Genomic DNA, 24,560 nt, shown 5'->3' with positions numbered 1-24,560 from the left:
CGGTCAGAAAATGATAGTACAGACCGTGAAAATACTGCAGCACCAGTTTTGGTCAAACTTTGTACTTCACAAAAAATCCACAGGGATGGTCATATCAATGCGTTGGTACACTTTGATCAGGGATCAGAATACAAAATACCAAAACAGAAATGAAAGCTGAATACAAGCCGACTTATGTTAAGGGGTTTACTTATATATCAGAAATGTCTCCATTAATTTATAAAGACAGCCAATATAACACTTTTGAATGGATTTTATGCATCAGAGATAGAAATTCCACACCGGAGACAATTTCCTGGATAAGAGATTTGTTTTGTTGATGTTTAATGACAAGATACAATATGCACTGATGCTTTATAAAAGAGAATGCTCTGACCCAAAGGTAATTTTGGAAGAAATTAATCGATTTGATTATAAATAATTCCATTCATTAATTTAGTTGATGATCACTACCATTCCTTATAAAACAGAATACATGTGATTTTGAGGTTATTAAGATAGTTGGTACTGTGAGGTTCTATCTTGGATTTTTCTGACAGGTTACTTTCACCCACTGTCCTCTATTTCAACTTAACATGACAACAAACTATTTCATATTTTTAGGGCTGCCATCTACAGCTAAATTTCACTATCAATTTTCAATATAATGTCAAAAAGTATCGTGGGGGGGAAATAATCACTTCTTTCCAGAGCCTTTTAATATCCTATTTTGAATTTAAGTGCAAGAGCCGAAAACATATTCATTTATATTATATGAAAATTGAAAATAAGATAAAAATAAGTAGAGGTGCTTTATTTTTAGAAGTACTTCCGGGGCACTGTGACCTTTCTTTGGATCTACTTCCGTGTCCGCCATCCTTCTCTCTCGGCTCCGGGGGCAGCTCAGACTTCAGGATTCAGCCATGTTGTCAGTTCGCGTCGCAGCGGCTCTCGCCCGCGCTTTACCTCGACGGGCTGGATTTGTAAGCACCTCTAACTTCTTTATTCTTACATTTATGTTGACTTCATCCAGAAAAACGTCGCATTTATCTCCATTTAGCGTCATGGCGGTGCGGTGTCTTTGCACCGGAGGGCACCGGGCCCTTCAACACAGTGTTCAAGTTAGTAGATGACGGGCAGCAGCAGCAAAAAACCTCCTTACAGACAATGAAGAGCATCGTAAATAGAAACTAGACGTTGAAATGAATGTCTAGTCCTTGTATTGATCCTGTGAGACATTGTCAGTGAGTATGACGAGGCCCGAAGTACAGTAGTGAAGGTCAGGTTGAGCTCAGATCAGATGCCAGCTTCCACTGCTAATGCCTTTCACAGGCTAAATCTTGGCATCTACATATTTAACTTTAAGTAAGTTTTATAGACACTGTTAGCTAATATAGGTTTTATTTTCTACAATTAAACTACAATTCAATGTATTTGGAAGCTGCTCACCTCTACTCAATCAATGCGTGCCACTGTTCTGAAGTTGCGAAGTAATGAATTATTGAAAGGTCATAACAAAATGTATAAATCTACCTAATTTCAAACGCTGATTTTGTTACATATTGTATAAACTAGAATGGTACTCAATAGAGTGCATATCCTCTCCAAGGCCCACCAGTCTCCTTCAATTCAATCAAGCTGCTCCAAAGTTCTCTTACTGATAGTTATGTCTCTTAAATATGCCAGATTGTTTTCATCAATATCTCTATAATTTTTTTTAACGAAATTAACAAAAATGTCAAAACGTCCTATCCTGCAATGTTAAAGAAAGTGGGAGGGGGGAATATGCCATTCCATAATTGAATGGGTTCTTCTCTGAGCCAATATAAAATGCAAATTAAAACATACCATCCTTGGTAGAGGTAATGAAGCAAAGTATTGTTTGTTCTGGCCGCCATCTTTAGTTGTTTAGATGTATGCAACTTTAACAGCTTAACTGTTTTTTCACATTTCATACCCGTATTTTTACCAATACGATGTACCTAATAAATTGTACGTGTAGGAGTTGGATTCAGTTAGCTTAAAAATGTTGAAGTTATTTTACCTTAATAAAAATCTTTTCCTTTACTTCTTCCCATTGGCACACAGGTATCCAAGAACGTCGCTGCAGCATGTGTAGGTGCCAAGAGTCTACACACTACCCGCCCATGGCTGCAGAAAACAGGTATTTAAAAGAATCGTTTAATTACCTTGTTTAAAATGAATTTCATTTGATGATATATTAGCCATCAAGCGTTCTAAAAATATCAAGGGTAAGACTCATCTGTATCATGTGGAGTTTTCAAAGATAATGCTGAACATTCCTTATAGGCACTGCCGAGGTCTCATCCATTCTTGAGGAGAAGATACTGGGAGCTGACACCAGTTGTGATTTGGAAGAGACTGGTCGCGTGCTGTCCATCGGTGATGGTATTGCCAGAGTGTACGGTCTTAGGAATGTCCAGGCTGAGGAGATGGTGGAGTTCTCCTCTGGGCTCAAGGTAACATTGGTGTTATTCTTAGATACTGACCTCTGTATAGAATGGGCGGCTGCAGCTTCAATGTTTGGAAATATTTGATTCAAAAGCACCTGATTATATTCCCTTAACCTCCTTTTGTTCATAAAGTTTAAATTTACAGTACATGGCCACATCTGTTTAAATATACCTCCATAGAAGTATGTCACTATTCATCAAACTCTGTACATTTTGAGAATCAAATACAACCAACATGTTATCAGTAATTTAGCCATGTTAATGCAGGGGAGATTGATAACAACTGTTGTTTCCTCTGTTCCTCAGGGCATGTCTCTGAACTTGGAGCCCGACAACGTTGGTGTTGTGGTGTTCGGTAACGACAAACTGATCAAGGAGGGCGACGTTGTCAAGAGAACAGGCGCTATTGTAGACGTGCCCGTTGGTGTAGAGCTCCTGGGCCGTGTTGTCGACGCTCTGGGAAACGCCATCGATGGAAAGGTAACGACAGAATTCATTGTCAAGATGGGTCGTCTTTCGGTGTTCCTCACGTTCTTAAATTTCGAGTAATTATATTGGCATTCGGTAGACACACCCATTGCAGTTTAGCTATAAAATGTCAGAATTAGATGACAACCTCCGAGAAGGGAATTTTGCCACATATTAGAAATTTGTTGATCCCACTAAAACGCTGTCCCTCTTTTTCTTCACAGGGCCCCCTCGGCTCTAATGAACGTAGGCGTGTAGGTCTGAAGGCCCCTGGTATCATCCCCCGTATCTCTGTGAGGGAGCCCATGCAGACTGGTATCAAAGCAGTGGACAGTCTGGTGCCCATCGGCCGTGGACAGCGTGAACTCATCATTGGAGACAGGCAGACTGGGTATGATGATCTTTGCTCATAGTAAATAATGCAGCAATCTGAAAAACATAATAAAACGTAAACTTATTTCTTTCCACATCAAGAACCTACCTTTTTAAAGGAAATGCTGCATGACATTTAATGTGACTCAAAGCAGTTTAGCGTCATTCAGGGTTGCAGGGCAAGAATCAAGACACGATTCTTGATGCACTTATAGACTTAATGCTTTGAAATGGACAATATAATAGGTTTTTCAAGACAAAAGGCAAACATGGAGGCAAGTTTAAGTTAGTTTCAACTGAGGCCCATGTAACTTTTAGAGAATTTATACTAAGAATATCGGGCCCCTAAAGGATACACAATTAAAAAGCACCTGTGTACAACATGGATGTGTTTGTTCGGCGTTTCCACAGTGCTTAATCTCTTTATCTGTGCTGCAGAAAAACCGCCATCGCCATCGACACAATCATCAACCAGAAACGTTTCAACGATGGAACTGATGAGAAGAAGAAGCTGTATTGCATCTACGTCGCTATTGGCCAGAAGAGATCCACAGTGGCTCAGCTGGTGAAGAGGCTCACAGACGCCAAGGCCATGGAGTACACCATCGTGGTGTCTGCCACCGCCTCCGATGCCGCCCCACTGCAGTACCTGGCTCCCTACTCCGGCTGCTCCATGGGAGAGTACTTCAGGGACAACGGCAAGCACGCCCTGATCATCTATGATGATCTGTCCAAGCAGGTGATTGCTTGAAGGGTTTTTTTTGCAAATAAAATCATTTTCTGAAGGTTTAGGTTAGAGCTCAACTCAACCTTGTGCTATCTTCCTGCAGGCCGTCGCCTACCGTCAGATGTCTCTGCTGCTCCGTCGCCCCCCCGGTCGTGAGGCCTACCCAGGAGATGTCTTCTACCTGCATTCCCGTCTGCTGGAGAGAGCTGCCAAGATGAATGACAACTTCGGCGGCGGCTCCCTCACAGCCCTCCCTGTTATCGAGACACAGGCTGGCGACGTGTCAGCCTACATTCCAACCAATGTCATCTCCATCACAGACGGACAGGTGAGCGTGTGATTCACTGTCACACTTCATCACAAGAAGAAGCCTGAGCGGGTATTTAAACCATGTTTCTTCTCTCAGATCTTCTTGGAGACTGAGCTGTTCTATAAGGGTATCCGCCCAGCCATCAACGTCGGTCTGTCTGTGTCGCGTGTCGGGTCTGCTGCCCAGACCAAGGCCATGAAGCAGGTCAGACTCACTCGCACTCCCTCATCTCCCAGCTGAGATCAGTTATACTCTTTGATTCTGACTTGTTGATTCTGTCCGTCATCAGGTGGCCGGCACCATGAAGCTGGAGCTTGCCCAGTATCGTGAGGTGGCCGCCTTCGCTCAGTTTGGTTCTGACTTGGACGCTGCCACTCAGCAGCTTCTGAGCCGTGGTGTTCGTCTGACAGAGCTCCTGAAACAGGGGCAGTACTGTGAGTATTCGCTGTTCTTTTCAGGGCTTAAGATGAAGAATGAATACAGCCTAGAGTTGTCTTTAACTGTGTCGGTTTACCTTTTGTCTTTCAGGTCCCATGGCTATTGAAGAACAGGTCACGGTAATTTATGCTGGTGTGAGAGGATACCTGGATAAAATGGAGCCAAGCAAGATCACCAGGTTCGAGAGTACGTTCCTGCAGCACGTTCTGAGCCAGCACAAAGACCTGCTGGCAGCTATTAGGTAAGTTAAAGACCTTTTTGAAGGGGAAGCATGTGTGTGATTTTTGCCTTTTTGTAACTAATCTCTTCTTCGTTGCAGGACTGATGGCATGATCTCTGAGGCATCTGATACCAAGCTCAAGCAGATTGTCTTGACCTTCCTCTCCAGCTTTGAGTAAAGGGATGCTTTAATGGTCTGGTTGTTTTCATGTTTGCATAGTGCTGTCATTAATGGTTTCTGTGAACTTGAACTATAAAAAAAAAAAAGGCACTTGATCTTAAATGTACAGATATCTCCTAACAGAGAATAAAGTATTCCAACTAATTGACTTTATCGCCTCTTAATGATTGGTGGACTGTTGTTGGGTTACATATCTTCACTCCACAATTTGAAAGTCTCACTGATCATAAAATAACACAGTAAAGATACTGAACATAGCTGGGATACAGTGCACAGCTCCGTCTCTGAACTATGCTGCTTTTGAACAGAACAAATATAAAGCAGATGATGCACTGGTAGTTTACCGGCTGTCTTCCCCGGCAAACTTAAATACCAACACTGAAAACTTCCCACACGTCTTTCAAAAGCCAGCATGTTGACGCAGCACACTAGAACACTATTTTCATTATAAAATCTAAAGCTGCATAATTAACCAGTTTAAAACATGAGTCTCATTTCTTGAAATTTCACAAATGACACTATTCTCCTTCTGCCATTAAGTGGCAGTAATAATACTATCTCTAAATATCTCACAGTTCAGCACAACCCTGCTGTAGATTCTCAGCATCACCTTCACGAGTTATCTACTTGTGTTAGTTCATTCAGCGTTTAACCCACAAAAGCACAAACTAAATTACAGCGTCTCCCTCTGGTGATATCAGGAAATAATCCTCAAGTACTCTAAACATGTTTGAGAGATGAGGCAGTGAAACTGGGAATTATGGGCTGAACCTCATTTCCGTTTCCTGTAGTAGAAATTCTTTCTGCAAAGCTTATTATACAACAAACTTCATACACAGTAAAAAAATAAATCGGCCAACAAATTAGAATATAAATTTGTATTTATTAGAGTGAAAACATCAAACAATAGTGACTTTAAACATGTGAGTGATAATGAAATCTGGAGGTGACCGAACATTTGTCTTACAAAATAGTGACGATCTTTAACAATCGCTGAACTGAAAAGTGCACAGTAAACGTTTCACAGCAATTTAAGTAACAGTGCATAGTACATGATTCACAATTGATCAACTTTAGTGGCAGTGTGTTCAATAAATAAATAAATAAAATGTGAAGTGGTGTAACATCAGTGATAAGTGACAAACTAAATACAAATACATTAAATACAAATACATTAAATGTGTCTTTCCACAAAAATATGTAAATAAATTAAGTAAAATTAAATAAACTTTAAAACCATTGATGGTATCAGACCCAGTACTGTTTGGTGTGAACAGCCGGCCTGTGGTGCTTATGTTTGGGCACATTATTCTGCTTGACGTAGCAGGGGTCATAATAATCCCAATCCAAGGCTGAACCCAGCACACCGTTGGACAGGCCGTCACTGTCGGCTGACAAAATCCGCAGGGAGACACCTGAACGCAGATCATGAGTCACATAAAGCAGTTGTTTCATTAGAGCGGTCACAGGTACTGATTTAAAACCTGTGATTCCTCATGTGTCCCCTGTGGAGATCCTGTGCCGCTTCTCGTCAACATTCTACTCAACCACTGAAGATGGAATCACCTGCTGTACTTGCTTTGTCCAGTTGGACGCAGCATTAGTTACTGAGTCTTATTGAACAATGCCGGTGAACGTACCTGCACTTGCACCAAAGTCGCTGTCGAGTCCAGGACCCACAGCAGATGTGTTGAGGCAGGACGTCTCAGAGGGACGGCTGTTGTACTCGCACTCCATGTCTACTTTGTCAAACACGTACACTGCGGCCGCTGGATTCACATCAGTCAGCATCTCATAGGCACTGCTCCGATAAATAAAACCCACATGTTCTGTCTCCTGCTGTGAATGAAGCAGGAAAAATAACTAAGAAAGATGAATTCAAGAGCTGGAGCTTCAGTTTGATTAGACCACAGGGTTTAACATTTGTTGTCGAGTTTTTAGATCCTGTGGAAAGTCATTTTCTATTTGTTGGTAACCAGAAGTCTTATATAAAATGGTGACAATCCAAGCTTCATAATGGCTTATTGGACAAATTTGACAAAACACTAAGAGGATCTGTTGCACTAAAGAGAGGAGAGACTTAGAGTTTTAAAAATATTGGATCATTATTACTAGAAATCCATTGATTGTATCAAATATCGGACATTGAAAATTGGGACCTGTGCAAATAACATTTAACATTTATATCAAAACAAGCATGATCACCTGTCAGTTGTTTGACAAATGAAACGTAAATGTCAGACATGAGATATATACCGTAGAAAACATTTAAATGCATTATATTTTCCTATGTCTCACATCAACTGGTCTAGATATGTCTAATATGTGTGGACAACCAAATGAACACAAATCAATTTTGTGTTCATCTATAGCTCAGCTGGATAACTGTCCTGGGGCCCCAGATCTCCATCCTTAAGGGGCCCCCCGAAAACGTCCAACTGACAGGAATAGGGTCTAAAGAAGGGACTTCTTTTTTTATTATTGTCTTGAGGCCCTGAGGCAAAATCCAACACCTTCACTGTTTTGCCCATTTATATTTGCTAGGAGCAGATGTCTAAATTTGTGTTTAAACCAATCACAACTACAAGAGGTTACCAGGGGCCCTGCAGCTCATTTGTATTCATGCAGAAAAAGTAATGACGAAAATGTAAACCTGCCTGTGTCACATTGGGCCTTCACTGGTTCCCTTTAGATACTGACACTCACCATGGGAGAGTTTGGCGGAACAAGGTTGACTCTGGTTTCAGCCTCGGAGTCGCTGGACTGCGGTAGAAGCGGAGCGCTCCTGCACCAGCGGGCTTTGCCAACGCCGTGTGTCCGTGATCCGCAGGCCAGATCCAGTCTGGGGCAGAAACCTGCCGCGGGGGAAGTGGCCCTGATGGTGCTCGGCGCCCTCAGGGACCCCGAGCCGGTGGCGCCGTCCGGCCTCAGGAGCCGGATCCTCTGCTCCACCCCGGCCCTCTCCCTGGACGAGGCCCTGGACGAGGTGACAGGGTGCGGCAGGATGGGCTCCGACACGGACACGTAGACTCTCCTCCCGTCCTGCAGCGGGGGAAAGGGCGAGTCGGACGCCCTCCCGGCTCTGTGCAGGCCGGACTGCAGGAGCATCTCCTCCGCGTCCTCCCGCTTCTGTCTGCCGCCGCTGCCCTTCGACAGGATGAGGAACTTGTAGCCCAGGAAGAGGCAGTTGAGCAGCAGCAGGATGACCACGCAGGGGATGAGCAGAAGGACGACCAAAGTCAGGTTGGTCACTGGGTAACCTTCTGTCAGATTGGGTGGCGTGGTCGGACTTATGTGCGACATTTCATCCGAGGGGACATAGGGGGCTGGATTTTAGAGACACCCTGATCTCAGCTGAGGTTTCTGCTTGTCTCTCAATGCACAGGTGGATCGATGTGTCAATCAATGTGGACTTCTTTGACTTTGACACCAGCCGGGACTCTGTCTCCAGATGTGCCTTTGATCTTCTAGCCCCTTCCTCTTCATCATCATGGACTGATGCTGTCTGGGTTTTCAAAGCAGAGTCTCGATCTGACACTGTAGCAGCATGGGCTCAGATGGTAGCCACAGAAATTACACATCAACAGGTGTGTCCTATTATCGGCTGTTTGGTGTTGTGGTGGCACCGAGTGACCACTAGGTGGCAGCAGGGGCCCCAGCATCACTGCATCCGAGAGCTCTGCAGTGATGCCCGGCAGATCTCCATGCTCTGACTTGAGCTTTCTATGGGCTGCAACGTATAACAGTTGATTGTGGACTTGAAAGTGCAAAGGGGGCAGCTGTGGCTCAGGGGGTGGAGCGGGTTATCAACTATCCAGAGGGTTGATCCCAGTCTTCTTGGGCAACAGACTGAGTGATGATGGAATGAGCTCCCCATCGACATCCGGACAGCAGAACACTTACACATCTTCCTGCGCAAGCTAAAAGAATACCTCTTCCGACTATACCTTGAATACAAAAAAATACTAACATTTTTTTAAACTTGCAATTTAGTAGCACTTAAATGGCACTTACTTTTGTAGTTTTGCCTTATTTTTTGAAGAAATTGTACTTTCTTGATTCTTGTTGTTCTGGGTGTGTACCCTCGGGGTTGAATGCACTTATTGTAAGTCGCTTTGGATAAAAGCGTCAGCTAAATGAAATGTTGTGTAAATGTTATGTGATATGGGAGTGCTGCACTATAAAAATTAGGTTGAAAAAGAGCTTTGAGTGATCATCAATACCTTAAAATGCTGTATAAATTCAGAGCATTCCCCAAACTACAGAATTATCATTAAGTGAGAGTAGGAAACAGAAGTCAAATCCTTTTTTTTTTTTATTGATTTTTCATGCTTTCAACATATCTGGTAATAATACATCGTCAGCCGACTCCTTGCACAATATATACAAACATTTTCAAATAATTCAATAGAACATTTGACAGAGGAATCTCTCTTAGAGACAATGTATTTGCATTTTGCACACAAAGTAGATCTTTGCACACAAGTACATGTTGCTATTATAAGAAATCACTGCTAAAGATCAGTCATATGAACACCATATAACTATGATAAAAGTTGTTTTTTTCTTTTTCTCTGCACGTGTTTCTACCCCTCGGGTTTAAGGAAGTCTATACAGACTTGAATAGCACACTGATACCCTGCGATAGCTTTTGCAGGTATAACAGTAAAGAGAAGCTTTTCACTTCAAGAGAAAGGCTGTATTGAGTCAGTACGTCCTCAGATACCAAAGACCCCGTTCATCACTTGTGAACTCGCTGCTCATGTGGCCTCATATAGCTGTCGTGCATGAAGCCTAATACCTGCAGAGTCCTGTCTGAACTCACTTCATTGCCGCTTACCATGTCCAAACACAATAAGAGGTTGTGGTAGGTTGTGATACTTAGCACCTCGGGCAAGGCTGTGTTTGTGAATTGATAACAACATACACAAGCGGTGAAGCTGCGTCAACACCCCCCCCCCCCCGTGTTTGATGCCAAGCAGGCTAGCACTGGGCCAGGCTGTGCTTGATGATCTCGCGGGACTGCGGCGGGATCCGGTCGGGGAAGAGCACCTGGAACTCCACCACCAGGTCGCCGCGCTGGGACGGGCTCTTGGGCATTGGGAGACCCTCGCCCCTCAGCCGCCGGACGGCACCGGGTTTGATGACATCGCTGCACGGCAGAGGCATCATCCGCTTGTCCAGCGTGGGGACGTTGACTGTGCAGCCGCAGAGAGCCTGGACACACAACAGGAAGGAGTCGAAAAGTTAGCCATGTAGAGCAGGTAGATTTAGAGCAAGTTTCATAACGCTGTCTGAGTGGCCTCGCTATGACTGGAATGAAGTGGGCTGCACTCACACACACACAAAAAATCAATTAAATGCCTGATCTTTAAAGGTGTCAAGTTGCATAATGGATAAATATAGAGAGTCTGTCTTTGTGAAAGCCAACCATTTTTCGGTGTTACACAACAGACCGGTGCTACAGATGTTATAATCGCTGCTCTATTTACAGGCTGTGTGTGGGAGTTAAGTGCTTTGGTGACTGAGTGGAGCCACAGGAAGATGGAGGAGCTCTTTTGAAATGCCAGTCGAGGTGACTGCTACCCTGCTAATCTGTGTGTGGGTTGGAAGAAGTGAGAGCCAGAGAGGGAGCGAGCTAGTACAGGGAGAGGAGAGGAGTCTGCAGCACACACACACACAGTGGCTGAGAGTGTGAAGTGGGATTCGTGGGGGCAGTGAGCGCTGAGGCTAAATTTAGCTTTTTGCTCTCACTCTCTCCATAGGGGCTGATGAGGTAACGTAGGCGGTGGCAGCCTACTGCTGCTGTTCAGTTAGTGGGGGTCTGTAAGTCCCACTGCAGGCTCGGGGCTCGGATGCCCATAAGAGAATATATGTTATGTATTGAGTCTATATCTCAAAGTACCCGTATTTGGCAGAGATGGTCTGATTGACATTATTCAACAGTTACATAAAGACAAGAAGTGATGGATGGATTTGAGTTTATCTCTGAGTAGGTGTAAGTGGTGGACAAATTACTTTTCATATCTTCTTAATGTCTTTACCACTGTGGGTGTCAAACTCTAATCCCTGATGGACGAGAGCTGGATGTAAATGCAGGAAGCTCACCTCTTTGAGTGTGATCTTGGCCGTGTAGACTATGTTGGAGCCCTCCCTCTTGTACTGCGGGTGCTCCTTGTCCCTGAGAATGAAGGTGATGTCGGCAGGTGTGTTGTTTGGCGTCTCGTCCCCCTCCCTGGGGAAGGTGATCTTGGTCCCCGCCTTCCAGCCCTTCTTCACCACCACATTCAGCACCTTGTCCTCGGACCGCAAGCTGCGGCCGTCTGGGTTGAGGCGGCGGCGGGTGATCTTCACGTGCTTCGTGCAGCCTTGCATCACGTCGTCCAGGGTCACCTGCAGGTCGTGCACCACCGCGTCGCCCTGCAGGCGCCGCTGGCCCCTGCGCAGGCCGCCCTCGAAGCCACCGACGTGGCTGAAGGGGAACCGCCTGAACGGGTTGAAGAGGTCATCTTCGCCGTCCAAGTCTTTGCTGAAGAAGATGTCGAAGGATTCTGATCCGTGGAAGTTGGCGTGGGAATCGCCGTGGTAATTGCTACGGAAAACGTTGGTTTGGCCTGCCATGGACACTGACATTCCGTTTTTAAGACCTGGAAACACAGAGAAAACACAGTTAAATTTCTGTCTTTACATTTATCAGATTTTTAATTCGGATTATGCCAATTCTGACTGGATATTCAGGAAAACTCTTTGCTCCCTGAATAATTTACCAGCCCCTTAGCTGTTGATGCTGCACATGTTTAGCTGGTTTAATTGGGCTGGGAGTGTTTTAGCCATCCCACTGTATGTCACTATTCAGCCTTGATGATGGCAGCAGCATATGCTACAGTAATTAGCCAGATGGCGGCCATGCTTTAACCCATTTAACTCCAAACAGCGTCACATCTCACTCTCACCTTCTTCTCCAAACTGGTCATATATGCTCCTCTTCTTGGGGTCAGTCAGGATCTCGTAGGCCTCTGCGATCTCTTTGAACCTGTCCTCTGCGTCAGCCTCGCTGTTCTTGTCCGGGTGGAACTTGAGGGCCATCTTCCTGTAGGCCTTCCTGATCTCGTCGTCATTGGATTCAGGGGTGGCACCGAGGATCTTGTAGAAGTCCTTGCCCATGGGTTTGATGGACAGGCAGGGTGTGTCCTGCTCAGACTTGGTGCCTTCCTGCAGAAACAAGACCAGTCACACATGAGACAATGCCTAGAAGCTGGTCCGAGAATTGTGCACAAATTCTAAAATCTCACTTTTGGCAACCATGCATGGTCATCTCAAGTGAGCAACAATGAACATATAAATGAAAATATTTATGCCCTATAATACAGCACAGAAGGGCTGCACATCCTCCACATCACCTGCTGTGCAGCATTTATTAATATGCAGCGAAATCCTCTTCCCCTCTGCACAGACTCTTTCTGGGAGAACACCACCATATATGGGCTATATAAATATATATTCGCCTGTGATGCTTTATGCAAGTGCAGACAATCACATTCACTGGCTGGTGCAAAGCAAAACGTGACGAAAGGGGGTATAAGTCGCGTGAGGGGCAAAATACTTCCCCCAACGACAGAGATTCCCAGCAGCGATTGGCTGAGCTGGAATCAGCGACTGTTTGAATTTGAATGAACCCACACGGCAACAGAAAGATGCTGCTGGTCCAGCGAACCAACTAATGTAATATACCCAGAGTTAAGCTTAAATATCCTAAATGATATCTATAAAAGTTCAACAGGCTTTAAGAATGACGGAAAAAGTCGAATAAAAACTTAAAGAAATGTACTCACCGCTGAAGATGATGATCCTGAGCTGTCCCCCCTGTGCATGACTCGCACTTTGCACTTGACATTGACATTCTTGTTCTTCACGCCGAACTGAGTCCAGATGAGAACCATGATGTCTTTTAGTTTGGTTTGGTATGGATTGGTTAAGTTTGGCTGTGTGTCGCTGTCCACTGGCTCCGGTGCTGAAGTCTCTGCGCGCTCTTGCCTCTGCTCGGCTCTGTGATGAAGCTCGGCCGCGGCAGCTCCTTTTACTCTCCTCTCACACGCCCACGCACCGCGGACGAGCTTTCCCCGGGCCCGCCCATTTAGCACGAACGGCATGGGATGCCGGTGTCCTCACAGCCATTGGGCGCTGCCGGTGATGATCGAGCGGATGTTGCAGCCTCCTCGCTCCATGTGGAGAGTTAGCTTCCGGAGTTCTTGGAGGCAGAGAGCCAAGCCGACAGTCACGACTCAGACGGATGAGAACAGAACAACCAGACACGCAGAGGAAAAAAAAATCAACCATGCTGCTGCCCAGACAACCTCCAGACTGTCCCCTGCAGATAACTGATGGAGCCCCTGCTGCATATGTACTTTCCTGCTGGTGAGAGAACAGCCTGTCTCCTGTTGTAGTTATTTAAAGTCACTTATAATTTAAAAGTGACATATCTGTCTCAAGTAAACTCCACGTAAATAAGTCATGCACAAGTTGGATAAGATGAATATGTATGTTTTGATACAATACCATGAAGACTTGATGCTGTTCATTCAAACCCCTCCCCAATGGGTAGATCGAAAACGTAACTGTAAAACACTTTGAGTGGTCATCAAGACTAGAAAACTGCTAAACTCGCTCTGGGTCTCCCTCCCCAAACATATCAGAGACTGACTATTGGTTCAATGTTTTTCACCTATGTTAAGTGTCTTTGAGCTCTGTTAAAAGCACAATATAAATGCATATTTATCCATACATCCATTATCTAAAGCTTATCTTGTTAGGGTTGCAGGGAGATGTGGCCAATCCCAGATGACATTGGGCGAGAGGCAGGTACACTCTGGACAGGTTGCCAGCCAATCAAAGGACCGACAGACAAAGACAAGCAACCATTCAGGCTCACATTCGTACATAAGGTCAGTTTACAGTCTCCGTTTAACAAAACCCATGACAACATGCAACAGAAAAGCTGGGAACCTTCTTGCTCTGCGGCAATAGTCATAACCACTGAACCACCATGCCACCCATGTTTTCGTGAGTAGCAGTAGTATTTGCAGCAAAATGCACTTTAAGTATCAAAAGTACTCCTGCAGAAACAAAGTGTGACTTAGTCTGAGAATTTACCAGAAATATTGATATCTTGTGCAATTCATAATATTCCCCTATGAAATATAATTGAGTGGAAGTAGGAAGTAATTCAATTGTAAAGGCTGTTCTTTGCTGTTTCTATCAGTTCCCCATACATATAGAATCTGCCCTAAAGTTTCCCTCGATAACTATTTTAAATGTGTGCAGGTTTATTTCACATAGCTGAGATTAACAGTTCTGTTGTTTGAGTTTCCCTGAAAAGGTCAGAGTACTTTACAGAGACATTATTTACTGAACGGCTCTTGTAGCCATTAGATTGTGCAGGTGTTCGTATAAATGCCTCCACCCCCGTAGTTCTGCAGAAATAAAGAGCAACACACACACTGAATGCAAATCAATGCAAATGAGGCATCATAACAGACAGGCACGATAACAGCGGTGGAAGGAACAGGCTTCATGTTATGTAACTGGATGTGTTGTTCAAGTATCTTCTGCCTGTAAAAAAATCAAGATGTCAGGTCATAAACATTTTGATAATCTGCAGGATGATGAACGCTTCATCCCTCTAGTTTACTATGTGTATTTTATATGAGATCTTGATACATTTCGATTAATTCTGAAGATCCATATCAACTGTTTATCACCACATACACTAAGGTTCTACAAGCACAGTATAGTTAGGTTTGTTTTTCTCTTAATATGACAAAATACACCTTTATTTTCAACGTAAAAACAAAGTGGGACTATTCCGACCCTCCCCTGCTCTTCAAACAATCAAACACAGAAACATGATCTTGTTCTGACCCTGTGTGCAGTCCCTTACCAAGCCCATACTGAAGAAAATATGTGTGCCATGGCTTATGTTATATTCGAGTTAAATACAAACATTTAAAAGAAACTTCTTAAAATGTCCCACAGACCCACATTCTCCTGTCGACTTTAGAGCCATCATGAAAAAAAACAAAATGCAGCGATTCATCTACTTGAATGACAATCCCATTGAAGAAGAGTCTATTTTGAGATGACACTACATATACTACGAGATTACGACACAGATCCGACTGTGCAGCCGGCAGCGCAGCCATGGATATGGTGATCATTGTCACGGGGAGTGCACATACATGGCAGTGCTTCCTCCCGGTGATGCTCCGTGCATCCAATGGGGGATGGAGTTTCCAGAGGATTCTCCCTTCGTCTTACAGGAACTGGGAGACAAATTTGGTGTGAACATGTCGAGCCCGGAGCGTCATGCACCACAGAGCAGCTGCTGCATATACTATTCACAGATTGCACAGGACGGAGTGAATCAGAATCAGCCTCGTTCTTGGCGCTCATTCTTCTCCCTGCCCACGGCAACAGTCTGACTGTGTGTTCGGCCTGTTTCCTCCACACAGCCACACTCTCTCTCGCTCTCTCTCTCAGCGAAACCTGTCACTCTCACAGAGAATCGTGCTAATTAAAGCAGTAAACTGCACAGGCACTGTTCTCGTCAGGCGGTGCGAAGGAGGACAGCTCACATTCAGCCTCGTGTTATTATACTGTTGTTGGTTCAGGCTCCACTGGAAAACTACTTTCTGCTCTTTTGTTTGTCACCATGCCTGTTTATAAACGTCATGGTAACGTGCTTTATCTTTTTAACAATTAAATGTGTCATATAATCTCATTTATGGGTCGGGTGTTTGGTTGAATATGTTGTCTATCATAGTGATTGTGTATATGACTCATTACACATGATGGCCATTAATTCAACAGCGAGCGTGTCCCAGCTGTGTTCATCACCTTTTAGTGTCCCCTGGAAACACTTCTATTGTCATCTCTGCAATTTTAGAGTGTGTTTGTGCACTTGGTTGTGTCGGGAGAATTAGCCTGTGTTGTGAATATATGGTTGTGTTGTGAGTGTTAGCTTGTGTTTTGAGTATTGGTTGTGTTGTGTGAATTAGGTTGTGTTGTGAATATATGGTTGTGTTGTGCTTATTTGGTTGTATTGTGAGCTTTAGGTTGTGTTGTGAGTATTTGGTTGTGTTGTGAGTATTAGGTTGTGTTGTGAATATTTGGTTGTGTTGTGAGTATTTGGTTGTGTTGTGAATATATGGTTGTGTTGTGAGTGTTAGCTTGTGTTTTGAGTATTGGTTGTGTTGTGTGAATTAGGTTGTGTTGTGAATATATGGTTGTGTTGTGCTTATTTGGTTGTATTGTGAGCTTTAGGTTGTGTTGTGAGTATTTGGTTGTGTTGTGAGTATTAGGTTGTGTTGTGAATATTTGGTTGTGTTGTGAGTATTTGGTTGTGTTGTGAATATTTGGTTGTGTTGTGAATATTTGGTTGTGTTGTGAGTATTTGGTTGTGTTGTGAGTGTTTGGTTGTGTTGTGAGTATTTGGTTGTGTTGTAAGTGTTCTGTTGTGTAGTAACTGTTTGGATATGTACTGAGTGTTTGGTTGTGTTGTGAGTATTTGGTTGTGTTGTGAGTATTCGGTTGGGGTGTGTGTTTTGTTGTGTTGTGAGTATTAGGTTGTGCTGTGAATATTTGGTTGTGTTGTTAGTATTTGGTTGTGTCGTGAGTGTTTGGTTGTGTTGTGAATATTTTGTTGTGTTGTAAGTGTTCTGTTGTGTAGTAATTGTTTGGTTGTGTTGAGAGTGTTTGGTTGTGTTGTGAGAATTCAGTTGTGTTGTGGGTTTGGTTGTGTGGTGAGTATTAGGTTATGTTGTGAATATTTGGTTGTGTGGTCTGTATTTGGTTGTGTTGTGAGTATTTGGTTGTATTTTATTTTGTGAGTATTTATATTTGCAGCACATTTTCTATTTGCTGGGAAGTCGATTTCCACATTTGCATGTGTTTCCTTAGGTTGTAATATATAAAATAAATAAGTTCAGGTCTCATCATCTCTTCCCATTTTCCAAACGTGTGGATTTTTAGCCAAGTTAGCAGCTTGTCTCTGGATTAAAGTGTTACTCTGTTGGTTAGTTCATCCACTACAGAAATATCATTATAACACTGAATCCTATTTACTTTTATAGCTCCCCAACCTTTCATCTAATATCTCACCACACCACTGAAAATATCCCAGTGAGAACACACTGTAAGTTGTCAGAGTGATGAAGAGACAAGTTGGCAGGTTGTCTCAGAGACATCGAGGATACATGAGAGGAGGAGGCGTTGCTGTGGCTGAGACACTCGTGAAGATGCTGATAATTAACCTCAAAGTCCCTCGAGCTGGTCTCTAATATTTCAGACGCTTATAATACTTTGTTCCTGTAATTTAACATAATGTATGGTAGGCCAGGGTTAGGGGTCGGAACTCAAACCATTTTCTGATGCCTCCCTCCAAATAAATATATATATATGGTTAGACTAAAATCATTATTGTACGAGCCGACCAGTGACTTGAACTAACAACTGCTGGTTGACTACTGAAATCTTGGCTGAGGCTAAGAATCTCGAAGTGAATACCAAATTCACTAGATAGATACAGAGGACACTAGATGGGTGCTGAGAGTGAGCAAAACTCTATCAAGGCAAATGGTCTATCTCGCCATATAAAGAAATTGATAAAAAAACAGATCCACCTCAATCCACCCTTCGTGTTAAGCCCCAAACCTTCATAAAATGTCAGAAATAAGCAGCAAACTGTTAATATTACTGTTTTTAATAAATGCATTTTGTCACTGATAGAGGATTATTCACAGTATCATAAGATTTATCAGACAATATGTTTATAGACACTAGATCTACTTCACATGTTCTTGTCTCCTTGCTGCTGCCTTTACCTTCCTTCCCTTGAACCTCTTATTCCATAGTTATATAATTCTCTAGCCACTGTCTTATGAGATTAGCTGTTCCTTCCAACAGGCTCATGAATGGACATACAGAGGCACTGCTAAACCAATGTTTAGTTTTCTCTCTGTATTTATACCAGGGTGCAGGACTGTGTGTTGAGGTTTATCCCTCGCAGCTTCAGCCTCATCTCTCTCTCTCTCCTCTGTTGTGTTCAGCAGGAGCTGTGCTCGCTGCCTGCAGGGGACTCTGGAAGGTGACTCACACAGTTAAGAGCACTCAGCCCCGGCACAGGGGATATGACACCAACCTCATCTCACCCCGTCCCACTTCCAACACCTAACCGGTCCTTCCAAGGTCGCCGGCTGAGGCAGCGTTGTGTAAAAGGCCACGCTCACGGATGTCAGCTTAACCTACAGGCTGCAGTAGTTAAGAGGAAATAAATTGTGGCAGAGTTGAGGAAAGTTTCCCTCTGTAGCTGAATAGCAAATAGAAAAACTGTTGGATATGAGTAGGTGCTGGGCTGAAATGAAGGGCAGGAAGAAATGCACATTAGATGTTTAAGAAAAAAGAAAACCCTGTCATAACAAGTCATATTTTATCGCCCGAGAAGAACATTTGTTGTTCGCGGCCCCTTGTCTAGCGCCCTCCCCTCCGATGTACCAAATCTCCCACACATGTCTGGGAGTGTGACTGTCTCTTATCTGTTATATTGGCTAGACTTGTGTCGTGGTGGGCCAGATACACAGACAGGCAGATGGCACTAGAGACATGGAGATGTACTCATAAATGTAAATATACGGTAGGTCTAGACACAGACTATAGACAGACCTCAGTGTGTTTAATCAGCTGGCATCTCAGGAGTTTTGGAGAGCTTAGAAAATCTCCTTGTGTGAGGGGTTTAGGGACAAAGGGTGTCCTTAAAAACTAGAGAATGAGAGGAAAGGTAGATGACCTCAAAGGAATTAAAATAAAACGATTAATTGAGCAAGAGAGACAGCGAGAATGTAAAAGAGCCATGAAGATGAGCGATGGGAGGAAAACAGCAGGACAGATTGGAGTACAGAAAGCAGAGGTGTGTGATGCCAGGCAGAGAAGAGGGTGTTATTTTGCTAAGGGGAGCACATTATTAAATCTCCCCCCCCAGCTCACTGTCGGCACTGATGAAGAGCCCTGCTGCATTTTAAATCATTTCCCAGCAATCACCACAATCCTTCTGTGGAGGAAGGAAACACCGTTTACAGCTTTTACCGACTAATGTTTGCGCTATAGCTGCCGTTATAGCTTCACATTTAACATTATATATTTTATTTCTAACAAAGCTAATAATACATGCATTTGGTTTAAACTGCTCAGTGCTTTCTGGCAGGTTAGGAGTAGATTTTCTCTGTATGCACTGTGGTTTCTGGCTTTTCCTTGGAAAATGCTGCCCTCTGCTGGGTAGAAAAGATAAAAATGCATGCTAGAAAACAAATCATCAGCCATTTCATATAACCACTGTTGTGTAAGAGACGAAATGCCAAATATGAACATCAACATAATACCCCAACAATTACATCTTCATAGAGGAGCATTTCAGGACAAAAGAGCGCCTCCTCCAATCACACAGATCCTCTCTCCTCTACCGACTGGAAATCTGTCCCTGTGTTCTCCTTCGGCGGGGCCTTCTCCTCCTCTTCTTCTTGGCCGCTGCCCTGCTCACTGCGCCGAACTCCCTCTGAGGCTTTAAGTCGTCTCCGGTTGCGCCGATTCTCCTCCGGGTAGGAGACCACAGACAGAGGCAGCCTGCAGATGGCCGGGATCTCGGAGGAAACGAGGAGGAAGATGAGGGTGGACAGGCAGAAAGGCCACGTGCAGGCGGGTAATGCGAGCTGAGAGGGTAGAACGTCGAGGGAGAGCAGAGTGTGACACATGATATGAGAGACATCTGGATTTTCAGATGATGCTTATAGACTTATGGGAACAAAGATTGATTCGTACCACAGACATCAGTCTTGAGCTCGCCGAGGTCATGTATGCCGAGAAAAGTGCTGGAAAGAACAATTTCACAGTTTTTATGGAAAACATTTTGTGTGAGACATATGAAGACAGTGATCGTTTTGTTAATCTCACCGCATACTACAGCCAGTAAATGGGTTTGCCACGTTATAACATAGAAGACGCCTCCAACAGCGATACAGGACAGAGCGCTGTTATATCCCCACAGCCCTGAGTAAATATCCCGGAGAGGAGCAGCCAGAGCAAGGCCTGCACCACACATCAGAGGAGAACAGTATCAACAGCAAACAACTGCTCAAAACAAACAATTGTGTCAACACACACAAAGTATGAAGCATTGTTCGTTAAAACATGGCATGGTTCATTCACCATAATTCAATGGTGCCCTTTGAGGAGCCACAGCTCCCAGTGCAGCCTCAGAAGACATGATGCATATTTATATGCAAATGAGTCTTTTTACCCGTCAACACGCCAGCAGCCGAGCCCAACATGGCATGAAGACAGATAGTCGGTGAGGAGAGCAGCAGGCCCAGAAGGATAACGCCTCCTGTCCAGGGACCGTCGCAGCCGTACACCTGGCCAACGCCAACTGGCACCGACAGGAATAGCTGCGAATGAAAAGCTTCAGTTTTCTGACATTGCAAACAATTAGAACCGGTTGGTAATTGAGATGTCATATGCGGGGGAAATAGACACGGCAGTCATTTAGATTTGAAGAGCTAGAGGTGTGATTCCTGTTAAACCTGAATGATGTCGAGGCTTTCAGTGGAGCCATTACGGGGCTGCTGAGGGTTATGTGGCTGGATATCCACCTAGAATAAAAGGAAAGAAGTTTTAATTTGCATCCAAACAATGTAAATGTACATTCTTGTGTGTAGCAGGGCTTGGAAATACCTGTGGAAAGTAGGGATGATTGGCTCCTGTAGCTGCCATATGTAGACACACCAAAATATTAAAGGGCAGGGTGAATATTGGGAGGTCCCATTTGCTGGCAACTGTGGACAAGGCACTGGACACCACTGGGCTATGGACAGAGACCAGTAGATATGTTATTTGTGGGAGGAGAGTGTTATTCTTCAGATTTACATTAAGGGCAGAGTTCTATGGAACATTTTTAACTGAAATGGCAGCCGGACAGAACTTACCTCCGGCCCAACATTCTCCTCAGGAAACCACATTTGAATTCATTAGAACCAATTTTTTATTTTGGTGTGCACCAAATGGCACCCACCCAGAAAGATCTGCTCCCTAAACATGGGGGTGAAGTGGGGGTCATAGTGGTGAGTAGATGTTTAGTGAATTATCATTTTGGGGTGAACTATCCCTTTAAGGGGATTGTTGGGCCTCAATGGAGAAATTGTCAGTCTTGTTTCAAAAATAATTCCAAGTGGTAAGTCTGCCCCTGGTTATCCAAGTCAACTTCACATGTGCCATGTGGAATCATAAAGACTCATAGGTCAGTCAGGGATTTGAATCAGACTCCTGGCCCTCAGCAAGCCGCTGCTTTTGTGTCTTTCCTGTTTAGTGTGTGCAAATGTCAAATGTGTGCAATCAGAAGAATCAGATCATCGTCTGAAGAGAAGTCTCACCACAGCATGGACATGAACATGTTTGGCAGTAGAAGCCACCAGTACCAGTTTCCTCTGGCAGAGAAAACAGCCATCAGCATGCCGACCAGAGCTCCGTTGTAGCCGTACAAACCTGCTGATATGGCCTCCCTGGGGAGAGAGCGACAGATGTACCCGACACAAGCGCAAGACACACTTTAATTAGAAACACACTGTGAAAGCTAAAGAAAGCGTAGCCTCGGGGAGAGAGGTGTCATGCTGGGAAGGAAATTATCTTTTTTTTTGCCCTGGGATTAAGTCAAATAAGGATAAGGAGATGACACCTGTTCTGTCCCAGAAAGATGGCAGACGCGGTGGAGACGAGGGTCCCCAGCAGACTGTTCAGAGCCCACCAGGGGGTCTGCAGGAAGAGGCCGGCCGTGATGAGGAGACCGCTCAGAGGGTTGTTGACGAACATGACCTGGGCCATGCCTCGTAACATCCAGTCCAGTAGCTGGATCATCACATTCTGTCCTGTAGTAGATGATAGTGATGTCATTTTAATTAAGTTTCGAGCTCAAATGTCAAATTTTAGGTTGCTTAAACTTCGGAGCAGGGCAATGCATCAACAACATCTCTAACCACCTGTTAAGCCTATATTGGTCAACCCATTATGTTCCGCATGTGTCAAATTCTGCGACTCATCCTTTTCCCTTCCCTTCATCCATTCACCCTTCTGCCTCACCCGTCTCTCTGCTCATCCTTATCCACATCCCTTCATCCTTTTTCCTACTTCCCTCATCCTCGTTAACCCACATCACTTCGTCTTGTTTTCCCCCCAGGTCCCTTTATCATTTCCCTCCCTCTCTTATCCTAGCTCAAATCCTTTCACCCATTTTTACCTCCCTCCCTCCCTCCCTCAATCGTTCTGTGTTCAATTTGGTGTATGCCTGTCATTTTCATCTTCTAGGTACAGGTTGTGGATGCCCCTAATAAGCTGAGGTGGATTGATCCCTGAGACAGAGCCCCTACACTGAGTCTCCAGTGTGTCATCTGTCACATCAACCCTTCCCTCAACATCAAATTTAAAAAGTTTAAATTGCATAATGCTGTGGTTAGGTCCCTGCTACTGAAATGAAGTATAAAAGATACGTTGAGAAGATTTGACACCTACTTGACACCCATTTTCTGCACCGGCGCATGTCCCCTGTGAAAAGTCCCACAGTTCTGCAGAGGTAGAAGTTTCCTGGAGCTTCTTCACTTGACGGCTGGTTGCTGTCGTCCATTAACCTGCTGTTATGACAGTTGATTGCAGTTGTCATTCTGCGATATGAAGTATGAGGTTTCAGAAAAACGATTGACTTACAAGCATTTCAGTTTCAGTTGAAACTAAAGTGCATATTTGGCTGTGGAAATGGACGCAGCCACGTGGGTCTCCCCACAGCTGTCAGAGATGAAACACTCAACAGATCTCAACTGCACTGATTACTCCCTGGTTCAGGTGGAGGTTCTCTCTGAGCCGTGCCCACGTTGGCCTTTTCATTTTGAGCCACTGTGGCTCAAGAAGTGTAAATATAATTTTTTGCGTCCAGTACTTTGGCTCAAACTGGAATGTCTCAACTATTAGATGGAAGAAATTGTAATTTGAACACAAATTACAATTTTCTACCTGACACTTTTTACCTGACACTTTCAGGTAAAAAAAACTGTTGAATGATTTAATTTTTAAATATAGAAATAAACGTGTCTTGCCGCACTTATGCTGTAATGTTCTGCTCTGCTTCTATTTACATTTGCTACAGGTCGGGCTGTTTCTGTTACCCTTGCTTGTCTCATCTCGTAATGAGCGCAGTGCATGATGGTACATATTGCTTGGTTGTGCACTGCTTTTCACAATGCATTGTGGGAAACAATGAGTGCACTATATAGTGTATACAAACTCAGTATAGCAATTTCAGACACAGCCACAGTCCCAGTAACACTAGTTATTGTTGGATGCTTAACAAAGTTACAAATCTTCATCTGTGTGATATTAATCCACATTTGTCCACATGTTCATTAACTATGTTTCTCTGATCTCCATAAGTCAGACCCAGATATTATCAGATTTTCTCTTCCTCTGCCGCTAGCAAATTCCGCAAGTTGATTTGCTCCATGCACCCAAACTAAATCAGCATGAACATGAACGTCTTTGTTCCCTTAGGAGGGAACAGCTTCAACAGAGAAGCGCGAGTTCAAATCCAAACCTTGCTGCCAATTTGCCCCATAGTTTTTTTCAATGCATTATATTTTTAACATTTTCTGAAGAAGTGATCAAAGCAGATTTGCAGAAAAGCTCCCCGCCGCTACCGTCAACATCCTCAGTCGCAGTGCTCTGCACGAAAGTCTGAGTGTGTTTATGTTGTTCATTGAGCAGAGGAGCTCTTGATCTTCCTGCTCGGCTGGTGGCTTCTTTTCTTCTGCGTTACAATGCTTCTTATGAGTCAACAAATATGGAAGCAACAGAAACTTTTTCAGATAAAGTTAAGATACCAAATGATCAGTTCCATCTCTTGTAAACTGTGATCCTTGTGTTGTTACTTTGCAAATCTTCATTTCTTCAGGATTGATTTGTGTTGTGTGGATTACTTTCCTTTTGTGTGAGTGTTTTGATGATGCCAGGGCAAGTTCCCTTTTTTCCTCACAGCTCTGCAGATTACTGCTTTTGTTTAAAAAAATTAGGTCACACACATTCACTTTTGCATTCCAGGTCCATGCTCGTGCATTCATGTTAGCACCAGGGTGGCTTGTTGAGTCATATGCAAATTAAATTCACCCAATCTCTTTGTTCAACAGTGAAAACAGCAATCAAGCAGTTCACTCTGATACAATTGATCAATAAATCAGTCAACAGATATATAGGTTCTTAAAGGGACTCTGCATCCAGACTGCTATTTCAAATAATTTAAGTCTAAGAAATCTG

General features: G+C 43.9%; 4 protein-coding genes across 5 annotated transcripts; 1 reads left to right on the top strand and 3 right to left on the bottom strand.

The window, feature by feature from the left end:
* Nucleotides 1-830: 830 nt before the first annotated feature.
* On the top strand, nt 831-5,316 carry atp5fa1 (ATP synthase F1 subunit alpha). Its single transcript, XM_062412831.1, has 11 exons — nt 831-962; nt 2,068-2,143; nt 2,290-2,459; nt 2,760-2,933; nt 3,146-3,312; nt 3,732-4,032; nt 4,124-4,348; nt 4,427-4,534; nt 4,620-4,764; nt 4,859-5,009; nt 5,088-5,316. Exons 1-11 carry the CDS (start codon nt 903-905, stop codon nt 5,164-5,166), a joined length of 1,656 nt encoding a protein of 551 aa, XP_062268815.1. The 5' UTR covers nt 831-902; the 3' UTR covers nt 5,167-5,316.
* Nucleotides 5,317-6,064: 748 nt separating this feature from the next.
* hwa (huluwa) lies at nt 6,065-8,737 on the bottom strand. Of its 2 annotated transcripts, none has more exons than XM_062413219.1 (3): nt 7,875-8,737; nt 6,809-7,004; nt 6,065-6,583 (listed from the first exon to the last, which is right to left on the bottom strand). In XM_062413219.1, the coding sequence occupies exons 1-3, from the start codon at nt 8,469-8,471 to the stop codon at nt 6,417-6,419; spliced, it is 960 nt and encodes a 319-aa protein (XP_062269203.1). In that variant the 5' UTR covers nt 8,472-8,737; the 3' UTR covers nt 6,065-6,416. The 2 variants fall into 2 exon arrangements, with proteins under 2 accessions (XP_062269203.1, XP_062269202.1); XM_062413218.1 differs by having other exon boundaries at nt 6,809-7,007; nt 7,875-8,735.
* A 747-nt stretch (nt 8,738-9,484) lies between these two features.
* Nucleotides 9,485-13,201, bottom strand: zgc:122979 (uncharacterized protein LOC641576 homolog). The gene is made up of 4 exons (XM_062412310.1): nt 13,001-13,201; nt 12,122-12,380; nt 11,277-11,815; nt 9,485-10,385 (listed from the first exon to the last, which is right to left on the bottom strand). Exons 1-4 carry the CDS (start codon nt 13,106-13,108, stop codon nt 10,152-10,154), a joined length of 1,140 nt encoding a protein of 379 aa, XP_062268294.1. The 5' UTR covers nt 13,109-13,201; the 3' UTR covers nt 9,485-10,151.
* Nucleotides 13,202-17,926: 4,725 nt separating this feature from the next.
* Nucleotides 17,927-23,053, bottom strand: LOC133975338 (urea transporter 2-like). The gene is made up of 9 exons (XM_062413269.1): nt 22,773-23,053; nt 21,943-22,132; nt 21,641-21,769; nt 20,946-21,075; nt 20,795-20,863; nt 20,512-20,659; nt 20,166-20,300; nt 20,034-20,083; nt 17,927-19,924 (listed from the first exon to the last, which is right to left on the bottom strand). The coding sequence occupies exons 1-9, from the start codon at nt 22,918-22,920 to the stop codon at nt 19,655-19,657; spliced, it is 1,269 nt and encodes a 422-aa protein (XP_062269253.1). The 5' UTR covers nt 22,921-23,053; the 3' UTR covers nt 17,927-19,654.
* Nucleotides 23,054-24,560: the final 1,507 nt, after the last annotated feature.

Source organism: Platichthys flesus, chromosome 19 (genome assembly GCF_949316205.1).
Source record: "Platichthys flesus chromosome 19, fPlaFle2.1, whole genome shotgun sequence".
Lineage (NCBI taxonomy): Eukaryota > Metazoa > Chordata > Actinopteri > Pleuronectiformes > Pleuronectidae > Platichthys > Platichthys flesus.
This window is presented reverse-complemented; position numbering and strand designations above follow the sequence as displayed.